Below are 21,519 nucleotides of genomic sequence, written 5' to 3'. Positions count from 1 at the left end.
TGATATGATAATATTTATAATAAATAATATCTACGTTAAAAATGATTGATAAGCTGTTTAATAATAATAATATAAACTCTAGAAGTATAGAATTCATATTTTTTCTAAGAAAAAAATATGAAGTAATATATTTATATCATGTACCATGAAGTCTGGTATGGGAAGGTTGTCAAAGTCGCTAGTAGTTTTGAGTTTTGGCCATACAAAAAATTTGTTGCTTATGAAATATGTACAGAATTGAATGATGAAGATTATAGAATAAAAAAAGAACTAGAGGTGTCGTGGAACATCCGGTAGGAACAATATTCCTTTCGTACCTTCGTACTTAAATATAAATGTAGCGCTTACTTACTTACTTTTGAATTTGTACTGTAACAATTAATTGCAATATTAGTTTAAAAAAGACGTACTTCTGATTTTGGATATGTACATACATTACGTTTGGTTTAATCAAGATATTTATTATTACATGACATAAAAATTTCATTGTACTTACTTTAAATTATCACTGTTATCTTTAACTTCTGATAACTTTCACAACTCAATTTAAAAAAAATGATAAAACATAAAATTTGGACAAAACATACAAATTGACAATTATAAATTTGAGAGTATGAAGTACCTCGACACCAATATTTTTAATTTTTCGGTGGAAACATTTCCCAATAAACGCCGAAATCCTGGTAGGCTTTACGATCTTATCGTGGCTTTAAATCTTTTAGCACTCAAATGCACCAAATTTATCTTGATACGCTAGGTTAGATCGCTTATTTTCGTTTTGCAGGCTCGAAAACTGGGGATTAATTAACTCTCTATGATATTTTCAAACATAAATACCGTTATATATTCACAGTACTTACTATGATGATTCCAAGTTTCAATTTCACTTATACACATAAATTGAAAACTTTATTTCTTTAACTGAATTACAAAGCACATGTTAAAAATGTTGAAATTTGGAATATCAAGAAAATATAATATTATTAGTAAAATATATAAACGAACAAACGAGAGCTAATTGCAATAGGCCGAACTCGACAGTCGACCTATATAGGCAACTTTCCCCCACATAGCATATGTATGTATTTCTCAATGAATTTGTTTTATAAATATTTAACTTTGATAAATCATCATCAGTAGATATAAGCAGCACTGAGCTCTGAGCACTGCACTGACTGGCTGGCTAGATGGATGTATGGTGGATCATCAGATCATCATTTATATATTTTATGTATCTTTCCTTTGAAAAAAAAAATGTATGTAAAACGTAAATATTGTTGAGAGCATAAATATTTTAATAAAAAGAAATGAAACATCATTTAAAATTATTTGTATTCTTATTATGTTGTCTTTATTTACTTTTTATACGTTTTTAAATATATTAATCTTTTTAAAAGTGTACTACAGTACAATCAAGTTTGCAAAAAAATGAATTTATCTAAAAAGATTTACGATTCACAGATTCTAAATTTTATTACCCACAGACATAGTAAGATTCTTTATTTTTTAATCTTATTCATTGTCTTATAAATTCTAAAGTTATAGAATTTAGTTATACTTGAATTTTCCAAATACATTTACAAACATATACTTACGTGCAAACTTATTAAATTAAGGTGAATCTGTCATTAAGTAAGCCACTCTTTCAGCTGAAGGTTGCGCTAATTACTTATGATAAAATCATATTTAAAAAAACTTTTAACAAAAAGAAAACCGACCGAAACTTTTCCAAAATAAATGAAAATGCACTAAAAAGTAAAAAAATAACGATAATAAAATGTAGTTAAAATTGTTGTTATTTTTGTAGTTGGTGTCAGCCAAGGAAACAACTTTGTCAGAGCAGTTTGCTACATTAGCTTGGCTGACACCTACTCCGAAAATAACAATACTTTTAACTACAATTTATTATCGTTATTTTTTACTTTTTAGTGCATCTTAATTTATTTTGGAAAAGTTTTTCTTTTGAAGTCGGTTTTCTTTTTGTTAAAGAGGCATCATACAAAATTTTGGATCTATTTTTTTGAACGACTGTATGCTTACATACTTTCTGCAACCTTTTATTTATCGAGTTTTTCGAAACGTCTTATATATACCTACCATAAATATGAGCGCGTTTGGTTGGCAAAACGTTATTATTATTATTATGTTGATTCATTACTGATATTAATATCTCTATTACATGCTCTTATATTTTACACAATAAATAAATCGTTAAGATATTGGTATAAATGAAATATTTATAGCCTAAATAAAATATGAGTCCGATGAGATAATACTGACAAAAAGAAAATTATTTTCTTTATAAAACGATACAAAAGAAATTTTGTATAAATAAAAGCAAATAATCTGTTGTGGACACCAGATGAAATCTTCTCGAACTAGATATAGAGGTAAATAAATATAGAGGTAATGTCCAAAAAAACTTTTTGAACAAATATCTCCCATTTACGTGATAACATTTTATTGAACAACCCTGTATAGATATGAGCAATGAAATTATGATAAGCCAAGGCGCCCGTTGACATTTTCTTGCTTCTACCTCGGAGAAGGCTGAAAAGTAAATAAGTTTTTACTGGAATGAGAAAAAAATCCCAGGGAAAACTGTATACATATAAGTATAATTGTAAAAGAATTTAATTAATTTCTGAAAATATTCCATTTTATTTTTTGTTTAGTATTATTTATAAAATGTTTGTAACCATAATTTTTTTCTTTGTTACAGAAAATGTGTACATGACAAAAACAGTAAATTAAATATCGACTGAAACATCATGGAACTGCCGAGTGGATGTTGGAGCATAGCTCTTGTATTAGTATTATTTTTAAGTACGAATGGTGGATATTGTAATAAAGCAGTATCACCACAATCTGATGAAGATTTTGCATTTGAATTTACTGGTGATGAGGATTTAATTGTTGAAGTTACATCAAATAGTATTGTTAGTCCGATACGTAAATTATGGGGTATTGATGATTTAACAACCTGTGTTAACAAACTCTTCCGATTTATCCCACCATCGGATACGTTTACCATGGGCGTTAATTATTATGAGGTAAAGTATAATGTTTTAGAAAATTTGAGTGATTTAAAAAAAAAAACCTTTACGTAAATTTTACGAACTTAACATTTTCCCATTTTATCCATTTTATACACTTCAATTTAAAAAAAATATATATGGTTTTTTTGTTGGGAATCTCTCCAAACTGACGCTTTAAACTTATAACATTTTTTTTTTGTGCTACGGGTTAAAAAAAGACCAGTCTTATTCAGAAATTAATGTACTTTAATTTCATAGCATTACTCATTACAGCTTAAAAAAAATTTTAAAATACATAGTCATAAATTTTTAATATCTACCACTAAGTTTGATTGTATATTTCAAGATTATTCAACGTAGAGTAAGTACTATTTTTGTTATTATTTTTTGTTAAAAACAATTTTTAAATTTAAGATAAAATCACTGCCTATGCTAATCTGACATAAGACTGCCCGTGACCTTCGCCAAGTTCGAAATACGTATATCTTATTATTATACTATTAGGACCTTAATTATTCTTTCAAGCCTTTTAAATAATTCACGAATTTTGAAAATATAGATAAGTAAAGTATATATATAGCTTTTAAATTTGTTTAATAATTCAAACGTAAAAATTATTTTCTAGAATTTTAAGAAAAATTTATTTGACATATAACATGACATGCTAATAAAAAAAAAAAGTATATATAAAAAAAATCTCTGAAATCGGTCTTGGTGGATATGACTTTTGAAACTCAGACCAATACTTTTTTGAATAAATTAAATTATTTTAATCTTTTTTTTAGTCTTGCGATTAAAATTAAGTTTAACAAACAATTTTTTACAAAAAGTTGAATCAAAGAAAAATGAACAAAAAAGTCAAAACTTACTTTTTGAAATCGACGCTAACCATAACTACAAATCGAGTCATTGGCGTCGATTTCAATGCGTAATTGTCCATTTTTCGTCGATACTATTTTTGCAAAAAGTCTTTAATTTTTACTATTTAATGAGTTTATCTACCTTCGTACATTATATAGATAGTCAGTTACACCTATTAGTCCAGTTGATCTATGTTGCTCATTTACGAACTCGGTCTCACTTTTTACGTCTTAAGCACGCTATAAAAATTTGATCTTGATATATTTTATCTTTTTTGACTTATCGTATCGACAGACAGACGGACAGAAAACCGAAACTGGACTAATTAGATGATTTTATGAACACCTATACTAAAATTTTATTCGTAGAATCAATATTTTTAAGTGTTACAAACTTGGGACTAAACTTAGTAAGCCTTGTTATATTTTATATATACATGGTATAATGAAAAGATCTAATTAAACTTTTAATTTCATTTTTCAAACTTACTTTCTATCATGAAGTTAAAAACATTATATACATCAGGGATAACCAGGAATATAAAATCATCAATTGGGTCATGTCACATGATTATACTATGAATACATAAATTATTACATTAATCAATGCATAAAAAAAAATTTAATTGGTTATTTATAGAATCAAATGATTATTATTTTCTCACAGTAATGAAGTTTAGATAAGATTTAATTAAAATGTCTAAAGGCGTTTATAAAAGCTGTCGTTAAATATACATGTACTTTATGCGGCTCACTCGATCGTTCGCTTTAGTCTCAACTCGTCATGTCATCGATACTAAATAAATATTATTTAGTGGTTATTATATTTTTTATTCGGTAATAAATTTGTATTTTATGATCATTTGTAACTTGATAATATTAATTAAATATTTCATCATAAGTATTAAGAAATTTTTTTAAGTTTATGATGGATTATATTATCCCTAACTTTTATTATTATTTTGATCAGGTTAATTAAGAAATTAGTGGAACAAGTTTCTTTCCGTTACATGTAAATTATGTCAGTAATGCTAGGTTTACCCGCTCATGTTATTTGCCCCAATTACACAAATAAATCATTACATGTGAACGAAACATCAAATTTGTAAAAGCCAACGATTTAGGTTGAATAAAATTTGTTCAGACAGAAAGTTTGCATGAAGTTGGAGTACATGCTGGAGTGTATAAACGAGAATCGACCCAACTTTCCAACTTAGTGGACTAGAAATTGACCTCATGTTTGTCTGTCAAGTGGATTTTTTTCACTTTTGTCATCTTAGAAATTATAACTATTATCAAAGTTAATAAATGAGAACTCTAGGATATTTCGAAATAAATTTCGATTTTTGCCCCAATTTCCTAGATCAATTTTTTGTATTATACAAATACGTATTTTGACTACCAAGTAGCCATCATCAATATGAATTAATTAAAGAGAATTGAAAAAAAATACACTCGAACCCGGACTTCTTGGATTCATGTCAAGCGCCCTACCAATTAGGCTATTCGAGTTCTAGACACGAATGCAATTTTTTCAACTTGGCGCTTGACATGAATCCAAGAAGTCCGGGTTCGAGTCCTGGTTCGAGTGTATTTTTTTCAATTCTCTTTAATTAAGATTGCTAGACAAGACATTTGTCAATTTAGTTTACGATTGAATGTAACATATTATATATCAAAATTAGTCGAAAGACCATGATGTAAATATTGTGTGCATAATTAAATGTGAACAACAATAATAAGTAATAATAATAAATAAGGTGGATAAACAAAGTAAAAAATTCATTGAGTTGAAAAAATTGCATTCGTGTCTAGAACTCGAATAGCCTAATTGGTAGGGCGCTTGACATGAATCCAAGAAGTCCGGATTCGAGTCCTGGTTCGAGTGTATTTTTTTCAATTCTCTTTAATTAAGATTGCTAGACAAGACATTTGTCAATTTAGTTTACGATTGAATGTAACATATTATATATCAAAATTAGTCGAAAGACCATGATGTAAAAATTATGTGCATAATTAAATGTGAACAACAATAATAAGTAATAATGAATTAATTCGTTTGCACAAATTGATTTGTGCAAATTGCATAAATTGTTTAATATATATATTCTTTTTCTTGGGAACTAAAGTTGAAAATTTTTATTAAGAAATAAAAAAAGAAATACATCACACGGAACTCGAAAAGACTGATAGTAATAAATATTTTTTGAAATTCGAAATCATTAGCTTTGATATAAATAAAACAATTTCACTTTTATTTTTTCCGGAAAAGCGTAAATATCTTTACTGAAAAAGAAAATGTATTTCGTGCAGAAAGGTCATTATTTACTTCCAGATCCTTTTTATATGTAACAAATGTAGGGTATATAACACATATCATACGATTCCATTTATTTTAGATACAATTTCCTTCTATTTTAGCTTGGGTACACACTCGATCAGCTAAATTTTACCCATCTGAAGGAAAAAATTTATTAATTTTTTTACGTAAGTAAATGTAGTACAAGCAGCGCCGTATTTAATTGTTTGTTGCCCTAGGTTTTCATAGCAAATAGTGTACTAGTGTACTTTGAAATGGGAAATCGTCAACGAAAAAGTTAACACGTGCCAGCAAAGCCTTAGAGTTTTATCCGATAAGCTATAAATTTTACCAAATATACTCCTCCATATATAACCCTAATTCGTATATTTTATGAATCAATAAAAATTTACTTAGAACGCTACCAAGAAGTAGGCCATAGTGACTGAATTTCTAGGGATAAAATATCGATTGACATACGCACCGCGATATATTGTTGACTAAAACGGAACCATTTAGTATATTTCTTTTGGACATTATGCATATACTTAACAGTTTTTCATAATCTGCCATAATCAAAACGTTTCGTTCCTGCTAAAATTCCTTCATAAGGAAAGCTACCCTTAAAAGTCCTATTGGTTTTATTATATCGTTAATTTTTAGATGCGTTTTATTTTCATAGAACTTGTGTATACATATTAAAACACTTGAGATAAAACATACTATTTTTAGGACATAATTTAGGAATGGATTCAATTACGCAAGAAGCATTATTTTTTATACCAACAAAAACTATAATTATTATGGTTTTTTTTCTGTATAATTATAATGAATTAATAATTAAAGTAATCACACAAATAAAGAAGGCATGTACACACATAATAATTATACGAATGGTACTAAAATAAAGACATCAAAATATTCATGAATGTCAGAAATCCAATGTTTCCATTCGTATTTCAATTTGAACGGCTTTAAAATTTAATTTGAGATAACTAATTATCAGGACAGATATGGTCTGAGTACAATCGTAGGCGTTCCCAAGATCTTATAGCACTTCCAAGGATCTCTTTTAGCAAAGTTGTTGCGGCTATTACAGGACACTAGTTGGGCGGCAAGCATGCTGAACGCCTGGGCCTGGCAGTGTATCACGACTACTGCTGGAGCTGTCAAAGTCGTGAGGAGGACGAGACAATGTCTCATCTTCTCTGTCACTGACTTACTTGAGCCAGCCTCTTTTTGACGACCTCTCCGACCTAAAGTCCGTCGACGTCAAAGCACTCCTGCTGTTCTTATATAGCTGTAAATGGTTGAGTAGTGGCCGGGGATGGACCAATCCTTTTTTGGTATCATAACGGACCCTATGGCCTATGTGATACCGATCTATGGTTTATAAAAAATGGATACCTTTGTCTTAACCGTTGCTTCCAGGCGATTAAGGCCAACCTTTTCCCCAGATTTCTACACCCTCTTCTATTTCGAAAATGACCGTTCTGCCATTTATATGTCCTATGAGAGAAAATGTTCTTCAAAATCTGTAAAATATTGATAGGCACACAAGAGATTTAAATCATAATAAGTATTGAAAGATTTAGAAAATGCTCTGAGCAATTTTTAAAAAAATTACATTAAAAATTTAATTTTTAGAAAAATCAATCATAATATATTTTTTATAGCAAAAACTTGAGCGTATTAGTAATAGTAGATAACACATCAACATTCGCGGAGCGATCTTTGTCGGAATATAATTCAAGTACCGTTGAATTTTCAACAAGTTTTCCATAATTCTATTTATAAATATATATATTTTTTAAATGTTATTATATTGTATATAAAACATAGTTATTAAAATACATTAAACTGTAATGTCATAGGTTACATCTTCATAGTTCAATCAACTTACGAAACGAATTCATTAAATTTTATAATTCAATCTATTTCTTATACTTACTTCTCGTATAGAACATAACATAGATATAGTGTGTTTAATGAAATGTATTGTTTTAATTTTCATATTTATATCATCTCGAATAATGATGACATTGTTGTTACTATATAGCTATCATTAGATGCTTTCATTCTTATTCAGGTAGATAAAATATAGATATTATATTCAATTTATGTATTACATGGTACTTGATGGTTCAATGACCTACCTACATTCAGGATAACATAATAGAATAAAAAAATACTTATGAGCATCCAAGCTCCATCACTAAGCTCATATTTCTTCCTCATTAGATGCTTCTTCTGTATTTAGTTCAGTTTAATAATATGAATGAAGATGTATTTAGTTGAGTCTAATAATATTAAATGCACTCAAGGTAGTACAAGCGTCAAGGCAAGTTTAGACATGTGGTTGAAATTATTTGTACCTTATTTTCAACTTTGATTATGAATTTTGTTATAACTTCATGAATGTAGACAAAAAATAAGAAAATAAGCTAAATAATTAAACAAAATTTTCAATTTTCGATATTTAGAAAATTACTCCAGATATCGAAAAATTGTATTCTTATTTTTAATCTTATACTGTCAAGTTAAGTTTTTCCTATTCTTTTTTCGTAAATACTTCATGTGTTCATACACGTGAAAATACAAAGATTACATTTCAGTAAAAATCATTTAATAATTATGCTCCAATCATCTTAGGGTTTCACCTACTAATCTAACGGAATAAGCTGATTTTTTGTACAAACCTTTATTTTGATAGTACAAATGATGTCTCAAAAGTCACATATGGTCACGCGTGCACGTCTTTAGATATTCGAGATCAAAGGTCTCAACATTTGTTATAAAAGTTGCAAAGGATAAAATTTTGTACAAATTTTGTCGGAAACTTTTTTTGTATGTTGAACCGTTTTTAAAATAGAGGGCGCAGAAGATGTTGCGCTCAGCTTAACGTACTTCAGTGCTTGGTCAATATTTTTACATATAAGGTATTAAATAATTATTTAAGTAGTATTTAATGAATAATTAAGGGAAAAAACCGCATAATAGACTGACTAATTATCGATTAACGATTTTTCCACTTTTATTTAATACCTTATATTAATAAATATTGATAAATATTGACCCAGCACTGAAGTACGTTAAGCTAAGCGCAACATCTTTTGCGCGCTCTATTTTAAAAACGGTTCAACATACAAAAAAAAGTTTCCGACAAAATTTGTAGAAAATTTTATCCTTTACAACTTTTATAACAAATGTGAATACGATTGAAGGCAAAAGAAACGAGATATTCACAAAAAACTAATTTTCGAGACCTTTGACCTCGAATATCTAAGGACGCGTACGTGTGATTTTTGAGACATCATTTGTACTATCAAAATAAAGGTTTGTACAAAATAATCAGCTTATTCTGTTAGATTCCGAGGTTGACCACTTATTTTGACTAAGATGATTGGGTTATTACTAGCTTCTCATTATTGGAAATATAACCTTAGTGATGGAGCAATGCTTGCTCAGGAGTTTTTATTAATATGCAACATAAAAATTAATAATATTAACATAGAAAATGGAAATGTGTTTTTTTGTCGGAAGAATATGGGTCAGACAGACACAATATCTATTTATGTTATATAAAATAAAAAACAACAACATTATATTGAAGAGAGAATAATCGACTATGTGCTGATACTGAAGACAATGAATTTTATTTTGAATAATAGTAGTTCATTAAACCTAACATTAAATATAAATATATAATGCCCAACCTTACAACGGATGTGTGATGCTTCTAGGAAGGGAGCGGCTCCGGTTCTGGCAATAGTAGAGTAATTGACTAAAATTACAAAAGTCTATTTTTAACTGTTATTTTTCCCTATTTATATTATGCACAGGGGTATTTTAATGAAATTCTAACTGGACATGACAAATGTTATCAAATTAATGTGAGAGATACACCCTAATTTTATTTAAATATTCTAATAAATGTTATCCAATTTTTTTTAAGACAAATATCCCTTAAAATAAACAAATGGTTTTTTTTTCCTAAAAGAGACCATTCCGACTCTAAAAGAGTCGGGGCCTATTTTTCGATAGCGAACAAATTGTATCCAATTGAAATTGAAAAATATGCAGATTATTTCTAGCACTCAATTCTAGTAGCTCAGTTGTCAATCTTAGTAGTTCAGTTGGTTAAGACGTAACCAATTCCGTTCGCGTTTTCGAATAAACGATTAAATTTACGAATTCTGATTTTTTTTATGGAATGGGTCATGGGTGCCGCCAGAATTACATTCAAGAGGATGGATCTGTACAATTTATGGTGGATCAAAACAATCGACTTTTTTTTCCTTCCGATACTGAAAAATTGGTTGTTTTGCACCTCTAGGAATTTATCTCCAAATATGAGTTCTTAATATTAATAGGAAGGTCTTCTTCATCAAAGTTTTTCATTTTTACCTCAATCCCATATGAAAAAAATTATAGCATGTAATTTATTTAATCTTAAGACATATTTTTGTATGAAATTGAAAGCTCTACAAAAGAGGTCTCTTACACTTTTTCCACTAATCTAACCATTTAAAATATATTGAAGAACAAAATTTGAAGAACTGCGGAAAATTTGTAGCAAAATGTAGCATTGAATACACGTTTTGGTGAAGGATAAGAGACGCAAGGCTAAGTGGCTTGTACATGCGCAGTGTTCACAGAAAAAGAGTAAAGGAGGGCATTGAATTTATCGATAAGGTGAAAATCAAATTTAGACAGCAAACAGATGTCCTAAGGTTTTATTCAAACGGTGACTAAAACAAAATTATTAATCTTTTTCTGTGTATTTCTATGTAGTTCCCAGCAGAGGAGAGCAAGTGTACCCCCCTACCACCCTCCTCCCGGTTCCCATGGGAGGGATAATCTTGGAGGAAAAATTTAAAATTATTCCTTCGTATACGATTTTATAGACGATATCTTCTCCGATATAATCGAAACTACTCGTTAAAAAATCATCAGGACTCGATTTTTGTATTTTTGGGATCAAAATTATTCTAGAAAAATGAAATTTATTCCAATCAGTCACAGAACAATTTTCTATATAGAGTAATTTTGATCTCAAGAATATGAAAATTGGGTTCATTTAAACGATTAAGTGAGAATTCTAAAATTGTGTATGAAAAGCTTTGTTTTTGGAGCGATTTTGAATTTATCTCGAAAAATAATTCTATTTTTATCGTTAAATGAACTAGATTTTTGTTTCTTTGGGTCCCAATTATGGTAAATAATTCACAGACTCACATAATTCACAAAGGTTTTGGCAATTTTGCAAATTATTTGCTAATTAGATACTTAAATAAATGTTTTTCTTACGTTTGAACATTAATTTTCCAGTACTGGGCAGTTAAATCAGAAATGTTGTTATTAACGGTGAATTTGAGATTGACACATATCTCATAAAAAATGTAATAAATAGATCTCATTAATTGTTTCGAATTTCTTGAGGATGTAAATAAAGTACCTATATTTATTAGAATATATACGATAATTGTTATTTAATATGAAAGAGTAACTTATTAAATTTCTAATAAAACGTTACTAATAATCTTGACACCTTGTTTGATATATCAATTTTATGCTTAATTACACGTCATATAAATTAAGTACATATGATTTAACAATTTCCGTCGATTACGTATCATGTTTATGATTAAAAATTAATTCTTTTTTTATCGTATGTGTAAGTCATTCTTAATGAATATGGCTTAGTATAAAAATGACTCATTATGTTTACAAAACTTTGAGCAGTTATGGATACATTGGAAAATTAATTTTTGAAAAACTAGAGATTCTTAAAGAGTTTTTTTATCATTTTTTATCTAGTTTTATTGTGTACAGAGAAGAAATTAGTTGTCTGTACATAAAAGTCAGCTATGTTCCATCAATAATTCTAAAAGTCGAAAATTCAAGATTGAATTGAAAAAAATGCGCTTAAAGTTTATCGATAATTGTAGGTCAAAGTCATGGACACAGGCGAATGTCTTCTATTGATAACTGGGAGTTGCAACTCGCCAACTGGCGATAATAATTCTTACTAATTAAAATCAGAAGTAGACCCGAATTCGGTAGTTACAATTTCGACAACCAGATGGCAATACTTGTACTTTTTTAAGGCCAATTAAAATATTCAAATTCAAATCAAATAAATCCCGCCAACTGGTGATAAAAATTTGTACTATTAAACAGGAAGTGAGCCGCTTTTTCACTAGTTCCAATTTAAACCACCTGATTACTTACCAATTATTAATTCCCTTGGCAGCTTTTGACTAAACCATTTTTCTGTAGTTAGCGTGTTTTCTTTCGATTAAATGCAAAAATGACATATGTTTAATTCGCATTTCCTCCAAAAGATAGTGATTTTCAAAAAAATTATTCAGATGAAAAATGTTAAATTATAATTCGAACAACTAGGTCCAATCTGATGTCAGAACATCATGTCCCTCATCAAACTCTGCAACTTAAAATGGCCCACTCTGTACATTCAAAGTGGAAGCTCAAAGAAATGTGTAGCACATACTAAGACACATTTTACTGTCTAATTTAATTACATCTATATATGGAATAGTAAAAACACAAAGTTTAGTCTCCACTAATTAAAAATTAAAAAGTTCATATTGTACAAAATTTTCCGATGAGAATAAAACCTGACTGATATTTTACTTGCTCTGGAATGGTTCACTTTTTTTTACATGTTAAAATTTTTTTGAAAATTTAAACCTATATCTTTTACTAAAAATCATCAGATAAAATAAATAAATCAATCTAATTAAAATTTATATTAAGATATGTTGGAAAACTGAGATATTTGTTTTTTAACTAAATGAATTTTTTTTTTGTTTCAGCTAAAAAATGCAAATGGTAAAGAAGTACCAAATTGGATAGTATTTAATAAATTAGATGGTTCAATTAGTGGTGTACCATTACATACAGATGCACAACAAGTTTCTTTAATATTATACGCATATCGTAATAGCCATGATTATGCTAGTGATGAATTTAAAATTAATATTAAATATAATGATGATTATATAAATGGTATTAATTGTGGTAAACGCAATAGAACTGTGTTGAGTATTATATTAAATGAAGCTGCCAAAGATATTAAACCAAAACAACGATTACAAACATTGGAAAATTTAGCACAATTTTGGGGACTTGATTCTGTAAGTATGATTTAATATTTATAGCCTAGCTATTCACAATCATTTCTTTCAGTAAGGCCAAACACATTTTTTTGAACGTCACAAAACTGGCCACCATTGGTGTACTAAATACATGGTCAATAATCATAATAAGGGCTGGTAGAATCTATGGAAATAAGCTTTGGTGTAAGGAACATGTGCCCAGAAACGAACTTCTTCCAAATCCCTGAAACTTTTGTACATCGTGTCGGATTTCTGTGAATTCCGTTGTGTTTACAAAAAAATATTTCGAATAACAGTTGTTGGTATTTTTATGACAAATTTTTTTGCTGTTTATTTTCCCCTCTTTAGTACAAGTTTGGTTATATTTCTCACAAATTGTTAAGTAAAGCAAAACTAAATAGTTAAAATATTTCTCATAAGAATATCGACAATTTTTGATCGAAGTATTTTTTTCGAAAGTGCAACAGATTCGGCAGAAATCCATCACGAATATTCCTGTACACATATTTCGGTGAACCACATCAGCTCCTCAATTATTAACCAGTCGTTCAGATACGCCCTGTATGAAACTGTTTTCAAAGGATGTTTCAAAACTTTTGTTAAAATACCCGCTATAATTTGTAATAGTTGAGAATAGTAAAATTTTAAAAACAAATTAAATAATAATATGCAAGAACTAGTGCATCCATTCTCATACAAGAACGTAGCGAAACGTGTGTCCATCGTCAATTGTTTTTGACGAGCGTAATTCATTTATTTTGTTGTTCATTGAACAAAATTAAATTTTTGTTTGTTTGTTTTATTTTGTAGAGTGCCTTTAGAATTGCTGGGCAGTTTAAAAATGAACATACAACAATTGAAGAAAATTCAATTATATTAGCTGGTCCAGGTGATAAGAAAGTATCATCGAAATTGCATGGTGCAATTCAATTAGTAATTGGATGTGATGGTAAAATTGATCAACAATTTCCAAGTATCCTAGCAAAGCTAAAAGAACAAGCTCGAGATGGTAAATTTCTTAATCAAAATTAACTAAGCTTATAAAAGTAACTATGCTAAGTTAATACTTATTTACCTTTGCAGGTACCATTTCCGAAGTAACAGGTTTAAGTGTTGTGGGATGGAGAGTAGCTAAGGAAATAAATTCAATTCGTCGACGAAGAGATGTAACAACACCGGAAGGTGGTCTAGCATTGTCGTATTATGACGAAAATATTGACGACGATGAAGATAGTGATGATTTAGATGAAGGATCAACTGAGGTAAATTCACAAACAAATATTTTAATGTTCTATTCATATCGCAACACTGTAGTGTCCAAAAAATAGAACCCCGTTTGATCGAACTTTTAAATTACGAAAGAATCACGCAATTCTGTATATAAATAAGTTTTTCACTTAAAATTTCAAACTGTTGAGTTCTTGATGAGTAGATCAAAAATCCCCATGAGAACAAAGTCATAAAAACATGGTTTTTTAAGATATATGGAGAGAGATGTCAAATACACGCTTTTTTAAGAGAATGAAGACGGAAATTTACTCTTCCTAATTCTATCAAATTTGGGAAACAATTGATGACTCCATTTTTTTATATCATCTTTTAATTATAGGTTCCTCCACCTGCTATTATCCCTCCCGTAACAGAAGAAACACCAGAATTGGAACAATCCACGCACCCACATCGACACCATCATCAAATATTACCATTCGATACTGAAGAACAACCTTATCCAAAGATTACACCTATTGAAGAAACAATCGATGTCATTACCACACCTGTTGCATCCACTATAAAATCAACTACTGTTCAATCAACACCTGAAGTAACTTCTACGCGAACAAGTACTGCTGCAACAGCTGATAATGATAATACAGAAGAAAATGATCTTACGAAGCAAAGTAGTGCAATAGACACGAATAAGAGAAAACCAGAGCCACCTTTGGAGGAAGATGATTTGTATGATGAAGACGATGATGATGAAGACGTGTACGATGAAGAAACTACAGAAGTTCCAACTACTCAAACTACTTCTACGACCGCTACAAATGTTGGAGCTAATGTATTCACACAATCCAGTGTAATCAATACTGATGTAAATAGTTTTTTTTTTTATATTTTAGTAAGAACTACTAACTAGTGACAAAGTGACTGAAGAACTAGTGTAGTGACAAAGACAGAGCACAATTGTGGCTAATCTCTGTCTTGCAATCACTGATCTCCATATAACAGAATAGAGGATCCCGTTTATTGAAATTGATCAAATTTGCAGTATTGACTATGAAATTTATACTTCCTACAATGATTTTAGTTAGTACCCAGCGACTCATTCTGGGTCGCTGGGGATGCTTCAATATTAAACACTTAAATTTATATTCCGATTTTCACTTTAACAGTAAATATCTACATTACGTTTCATAAAAAAATTTTTTTTTTAGCCAACGGTGCCAGAAACCACAAAAATACCAATTGTTCCGACAACAATTCCCACAACTCAATCAACGACCGAAGAAGAAATTATCACTTCTCAATCTACAACACCATTATACTCCACATCTATACTGTCATCTTCTAATCCAACCGTACAATCAACAGTTCCATCAACAGAATCATCTAGTATTTCTGCATCGACAACCTTACCACCATCATCACCATCTTCTTCAACAACGTATAGTCTAAGTTCATTACCAACATTTGCACCAACTACTAGTCCAGAAGAAAGTACACCTGCAGTGACAACTGCTGCACAAACTACAGAAGATGAATCAACAATTGCCACTGTCCCTCGAACAGTATTTGATCCACCCAAAAATGCGCCACCAATTATTAAGCACCGTTTGAAGAAAATTGCGTGGACTGCAGGGAAAATACATAGGTGAGTTTGTCTCCATTCGGTAATGCTGGATATTTCACAGAAAACTGCCTTTGATCTTGTATAAATTTCTAGATAATTTTGAAGATAAACACCAATCTCATGATAACTGATTTTGATCTTTCTCCCAGTCCCTGAAATTCTATCAAGGATGTAAAATTTATAAATTCTGATAATTTTTTTGACTGATTTTCTGAATAAAGACAGTTCGGTCAAGTAATATTGTTTATGGAGTAAATTCAGTTTATTCATTTCTGTGAGGCAACTATATTTTTACCCGAAACGCACAAAACGCAAAACTATTTTTTGACGGAATGTTTTTTTTTTTTTTTAATGTTTAGGAATTTATACAACGAATAAAAATTTAAAAAAAAAAAAATCGTCCATTTTACTAAATAATTTAATTAATTCTAACTATTTGAATTTCAGATATGTTATTCCAAACGATACATTTGGTGACTCTGATGGAGATACACTTATTCTTCGATTACTTGATTCAAATGGTGCTCCCATCAAAGACAACTCATGGATACAATTTAATGATAAAACTAACGAAATTTATGGCCTGTAAGTACAATTTTCTTTAAAAAAGTTGAATACACATTTACAGTGCTATTTATTCTTAATTTATGATACATTTATGATACACAGACCTCTAGAAAAGGATGTTTCAAAATGGCATTTCACCGTACAAGCCGAGGATGCTGAAGCTGGAATTGTTAGCGATGAATTAGAAGTAAATGTTCAACATCATAAGAGCAAACGAACGCAGACTCATGAATTTACAATGAAATTACGAATTGAAGATAAATATGACTTACCTAAACCTCTAGATTGGCAAATTCGAGTATTGAAAGGATTAATGGAAGTTTATAAAAATGAGGATTTATCTCATATTCGTGTACGGAATGTAGATATTCATTCTGAACCAGTGACGTTTTCATGGAGTAATATTTCATTGCCCACCGATTATTGTCCCAAAAACGATATCAACTCACTTATGAATGTAAGTTTATTTTAAGTAAATTTCTTTAAATTCACCGTGATATAACTAAATTAACCCCTACAAAAATAACTGGAAAAAAAACTAACTGATTGATACATAATAACCATAAATATTCAAGATGCATTCTAAGCACAAGACGGTAATTTTCAGTTTAAAACATAATTTAAACTGTTGGTGGCTAGCCATACCGACAATATGTTTTTTTTTTAAAACTTTCAAAAACTTGCTTGGCTGGGACTTCTTTAGTACCATATTCATGGTTCAAAGTAGTGTGAAAGATAGAATGCGATTTGGGAGAGTTTCCGATCGTTTAATTTATTCTTTTTTTTTTTGATAAGATATATTGAAGTAAAACTTCTTTAGGCACACTTAACTTGAGGAGTAAACTGGAGAATGTATGATCAGAATGTTACAAAAATGTATGATCAAGATTGTTGATTGTTAGGAATTACCACTTGTGAAAAATCTGTGTTCATAAAACTGTGACCTAAGCATACCCAGTCGTAGTCAAGAAATTGAGAACATTCCTATCTCTTACAAAAAAAAGGGTGTTAAAAATCTTACTTCGGTTGCTTCAATATTAAATATTTTCACTTTTTATAGGTTTTGGTATCCGACAATGAAGGAACCCCATCATTGGCACTACAAAATGCGTTAGCACCAGAGATACGTGTGAAGCATGTACATGTAAAAGGCCTAGAACAATGTGATGGTTTATTGACTTCACAAAGAAATGTTTCCAAAAATACAAGACCGATGCCCAGAAATCAAATTGATCACATTAATGCCACTGTTGGAGAATTACTCGTTTTTAGAGTTCCAGCGGTAAGCACATACACATTTGCTATAGTTTTCATTTTTTTCATCATGAACCTAATTCATAAATTTGTTTAACACAGGATACGTTCTATGATGCAGAAGATGGCAATACTTTAAAATTAAAATTGTCATTACTGACCATGGATCGCCAAACAATTCCATCGTCTCATTGGTTACAATTTGATGAGAAAAATAAAGAATTTTATGGTATTCCACATGCTTCAGATAAAGGACGTCATGAATATCAATTAATTTGCCAAGATAGTGGTGGCCTAACAGCCACTGATGGACTTGTTGTATCAGTCAATCAACAACCATCTCGCTTAAACAATCCAAGTGTACATTTTAGTATGAAAATTCGTCAATCGTTTGAATCGTTCGACAAAAATCCAAGATTAAAACGGAAATTTGTCGAGAAATTAGCTGAAATTTTCAACGATAAAGATACAAGCCATATTGTTATTGAAAGTATCACCGATTCAACAGTTGTTACATGGTTAAATCGTTCTTTACATACAATTGTTTGTCCTAACGATGATATTTCACGATTACGTCAATTTTTAATTAACAACGATGAAAGTATTACGGATCGTGTAACGAAAGTTATGAATTCTGATTTTAATGTTGAATCTGTAAGTGTACGTCCTTCAGGAATATGCTTAGGTGGATCAACAGTATATCATCCAGATATTCCTATTCCTGTGCCTGATGATTCACGTCAGACTCCAAGTAGATCTGATGATTATTTAATTACAATAGTTTTACCAGGTGTTATAATTTTAACAATGTTATTACTGGCTGGAATTGTAGCATGTGTTTTAATTAGAAGAAGACGTCGATCAGGTAAATTAAATGTTGGTGACGAAGAACGTAGAAGTTTACGTACTAAAGGAATACCAGTAATTTTCCAAGATGAATTAGATGATAAACCAGAACCAGGTAATAAAACACCGATAATAATGAAAGAAGAAAAACCACCACTACCTCCACCAGAATATTCAAAACGTGGTGATTCACCCGAAGAAGAAGCGTTATATCAACCACCGCCACCATTTCCAGCAAATAGAGATAGTGGACGTAGTGCACGTCCAAAAGCAACACCGACCTATAGAAAACCTCCTCCATATGTGCCCCCTTAATTAAATGTACTGATAACAATGATCACATGGTGCCTTGCGCACACAACAAGCCAAAGTAGCGCATTACATTTGTTCATCAACTTTTTTTAAATATTGTATTGATCTGATAAAAACGTAGTACGTTAATATCCATTTTATTTTTTTAACTGAGTGATTTTTTAAGTTTAAAATAATGTGTATTAACTACAGACAGTTTAAAAAAAATAATCAATTCGTCGCTAATTATTTGTAAAATTTATTATTATTGTTTCTTTACTCACGCATATATAGCAATAACATCAATTTATTTTGAATTTGTGTTATGATAAAACTATCCACGAATTTTTTTATTCTAGAAGTAGCATTTTTATTTTTAAGCATTTTAAAATATTGATGAAAATAAAAAAAAAGCGATTTAAAATGGAATTTTCATCAACTTTACTTAATTAGTGGCAGTTTGGATTTCATTAATAAATATAAGATTTGGAAGACTACGTAAATTAGTTAGGGTGGTCACAAAAAATTGGCTGATACAAATGCACAAATATTTTCAAGGCAAAAATTTGGCAGTGGCAAGGAAGAGAAGTCACAGTTTACCTTTTAACTTCATTGCGGCAGCTTCCAGAATAGTCGTGGTACAAAACTAGGGTCAAAGATTTGTATTCCGGTGTGTACTTTGATTATAACTATATTACGTTACTACAATTACGTACTACGAGATGAATTCGTATTGAACAATTCTACAATACTGGTACTTCCGAATGTTTAACAAAGTCTGATTGATTTATAACTCGAAACTGGTCTAGCAAAGTTAAGAAAGTAGAACTGTAAAAAAATGTAAAACATTTTTTAAGTAAAACAACTGTTTTTACTCATTAATTATTTTAGAAACTAATTAATGCTAGTAAATTGTCAAGCAAATAGGCTTGAATACTTGTAAAGTAAATATCGCATAGTTGCTCTCTAGAAACAACAAATGTCAACGTTTTTACCATGACAGGAGGACACAAATTTAGAACAAAACTTATTAGTTATTCATTGCAATAACTATCACGAGTTTGTTGCATTTGTGAATTCTGTTATTTCGGTTATAAGTAAACAAGGCTGTTCTTCCAAAAGACGACTTCCCGAAGCAGCACAAGCGTGTCATAATTCCGTCTCGCCAAATACATCGTATCACATGAATAGACTGAACATCCATCGAATACGATAATTTCAAAAGATTGATTTCTCTCTTTAAAATAGGATGATTGCAGTTTGGTCACTTCGCCAATGATGATTTACGGCTAAAGTTTGAAAAATAAAAAAAAACACTAAATTGAATAAAATTTTCGTGGATACAAATTCAATAATTTTTGAAGGCCTGATGCTGATATGTTAAGAATGTGTAAATTATATCAATATATTTAAAATAGGCCTGTCATATTTCTTATATTTACATTATTCAAAAAATGTACATGTAAATATAAATACGAATTATTTTTAACTCGATTTATAAAATAAGATTATTATTAATTAAAATACGCAGTACATTAACTTAAAAAAACTGGATATATATCTTGTTAACTAATTTTTTTTAAAGAAGTATTTAAATGTTTGCAAAAATATTTTTAATTTTTAATATAAAAATTTTTTTAGATACATAAATTCATTTGAATCTAATTTCAACGATATTTTATTCAATCATTAAATTATCTACAGACATTTCTTCATTGGTGCGTTTGTAAATATATTTATCCTTAACGATTGTAAATAAAACGGTTTAATATAGCAACACAAACGCGTCGTGATTGCTTATATTTCAATATTTTTTTCGAGCTTAAATTATAAATTATAGACGAAATATTTTAAAGTATTTCTATTACTTTTTCACAAAAATATCGCTGAGTCAACCTTGTTGAAATATGGTAGGGATATATTTGATATTCTAGTTATTGTGGCTTCTTTTTTTGAAGAAAATTGTTTCATTCTTAAAAGAATATATTCCATAGCAAAACCGCGGCATAGCGAGTTAATCTAATCCTAAATCGAAAATATGCGTAAGAAAACGATTTTTTTTTAAATTATTTGTAACGGAAAGTTGAAATAAGACTACGGCTGTAAAGAAATTTTCAACGCAGTTACGTTCAAAATGATATATGTCTTGGGTACATAAAAACTAGAATACAAATTTTTGTTGATGGTTTTTGCATGAAAAACAATTATGCTCTTAATAATATTGAATAAATTGGAAAGCACTGATTTTCATCAAATTAAGTAAAATACATAGATCATTTTGGTAAATGAATGATACAGTTGAAATTGATTCATGTGAATAAAAAATTTAAAGGCTTCCACGTTTATGAAATGTAATTTATATCTTTTTATT

General features: G+C 29.6%; 1 protein-coding gene across 1 annotated transcript in view; it reads left to right on the top strand.

The window, feature by feature from the left end:
* LOC123297442 (dystroglycan) overlaps window positions 1-20,567 on the top strand; it is a 33,493-nt gene extending 12,926 nt beyond the window's left edge. The window contains exons 2-11 of the mRNA XM_044879105.1: window positions 2,723-3,053; window positions 13,037-13,357; window positions 14,150-14,348; window positions 14,423-14,601; window positions 14,949-15,431; window positions 15,775-16,211; window positions 16,638-16,775; window positions 16,860-17,214; window positions 17,818-18,039; window positions 18,114-20,567. Of these exons, the coding sequence (XP_044735040.1) occupies window positions 2,772-3,053; window positions 13,037-13,357; window positions 14,150-14,348; window positions 14,423-14,601; window positions 14,949-15,431; window positions 15,775-16,211; window positions 16,638-16,775; window positions 16,860-17,214; window positions 17,818-18,039; window positions 18,114-19,172 (3,675 nt within the window). The 5' untranslated portion in view covers window positions 2,723-2,771 and the 3' untranslated portion in view covers window positions 19,173-20,567. The remainder of the gene's footprint in view (window positions 1-2,722; window positions 3,054-13,036; window positions 13,358-14,149; window positions 14,349-14,422; window positions 14,602-14,948; window positions 15,432-15,774; window positions 16,212-16,637; window positions 16,776-16,859; window positions 17,215-17,817; window positions 18,040-18,113) is intronic.
* Window positions 20,568-21,519: the final 952 nt, after the last annotated feature.

The sequence above is a fragment of the Chrysoperla carnea genome, chromosome 4 (genome assembly GCF_905475395.1).
Source record: "Chrysoperla carnea chromosome 4, inChrCarn1.1, whole genome shotgun sequence".
NCBI lineage: Eukaryota > Metazoa > Arthropoda > Insecta > Neuroptera > Chrysopidae > Chrysoperla > Chrysoperla carnea.
Note: the sequence above shows the minus strand (reverse complement) of the source record. Positions and strands in the feature narration are given on the sequence as shown.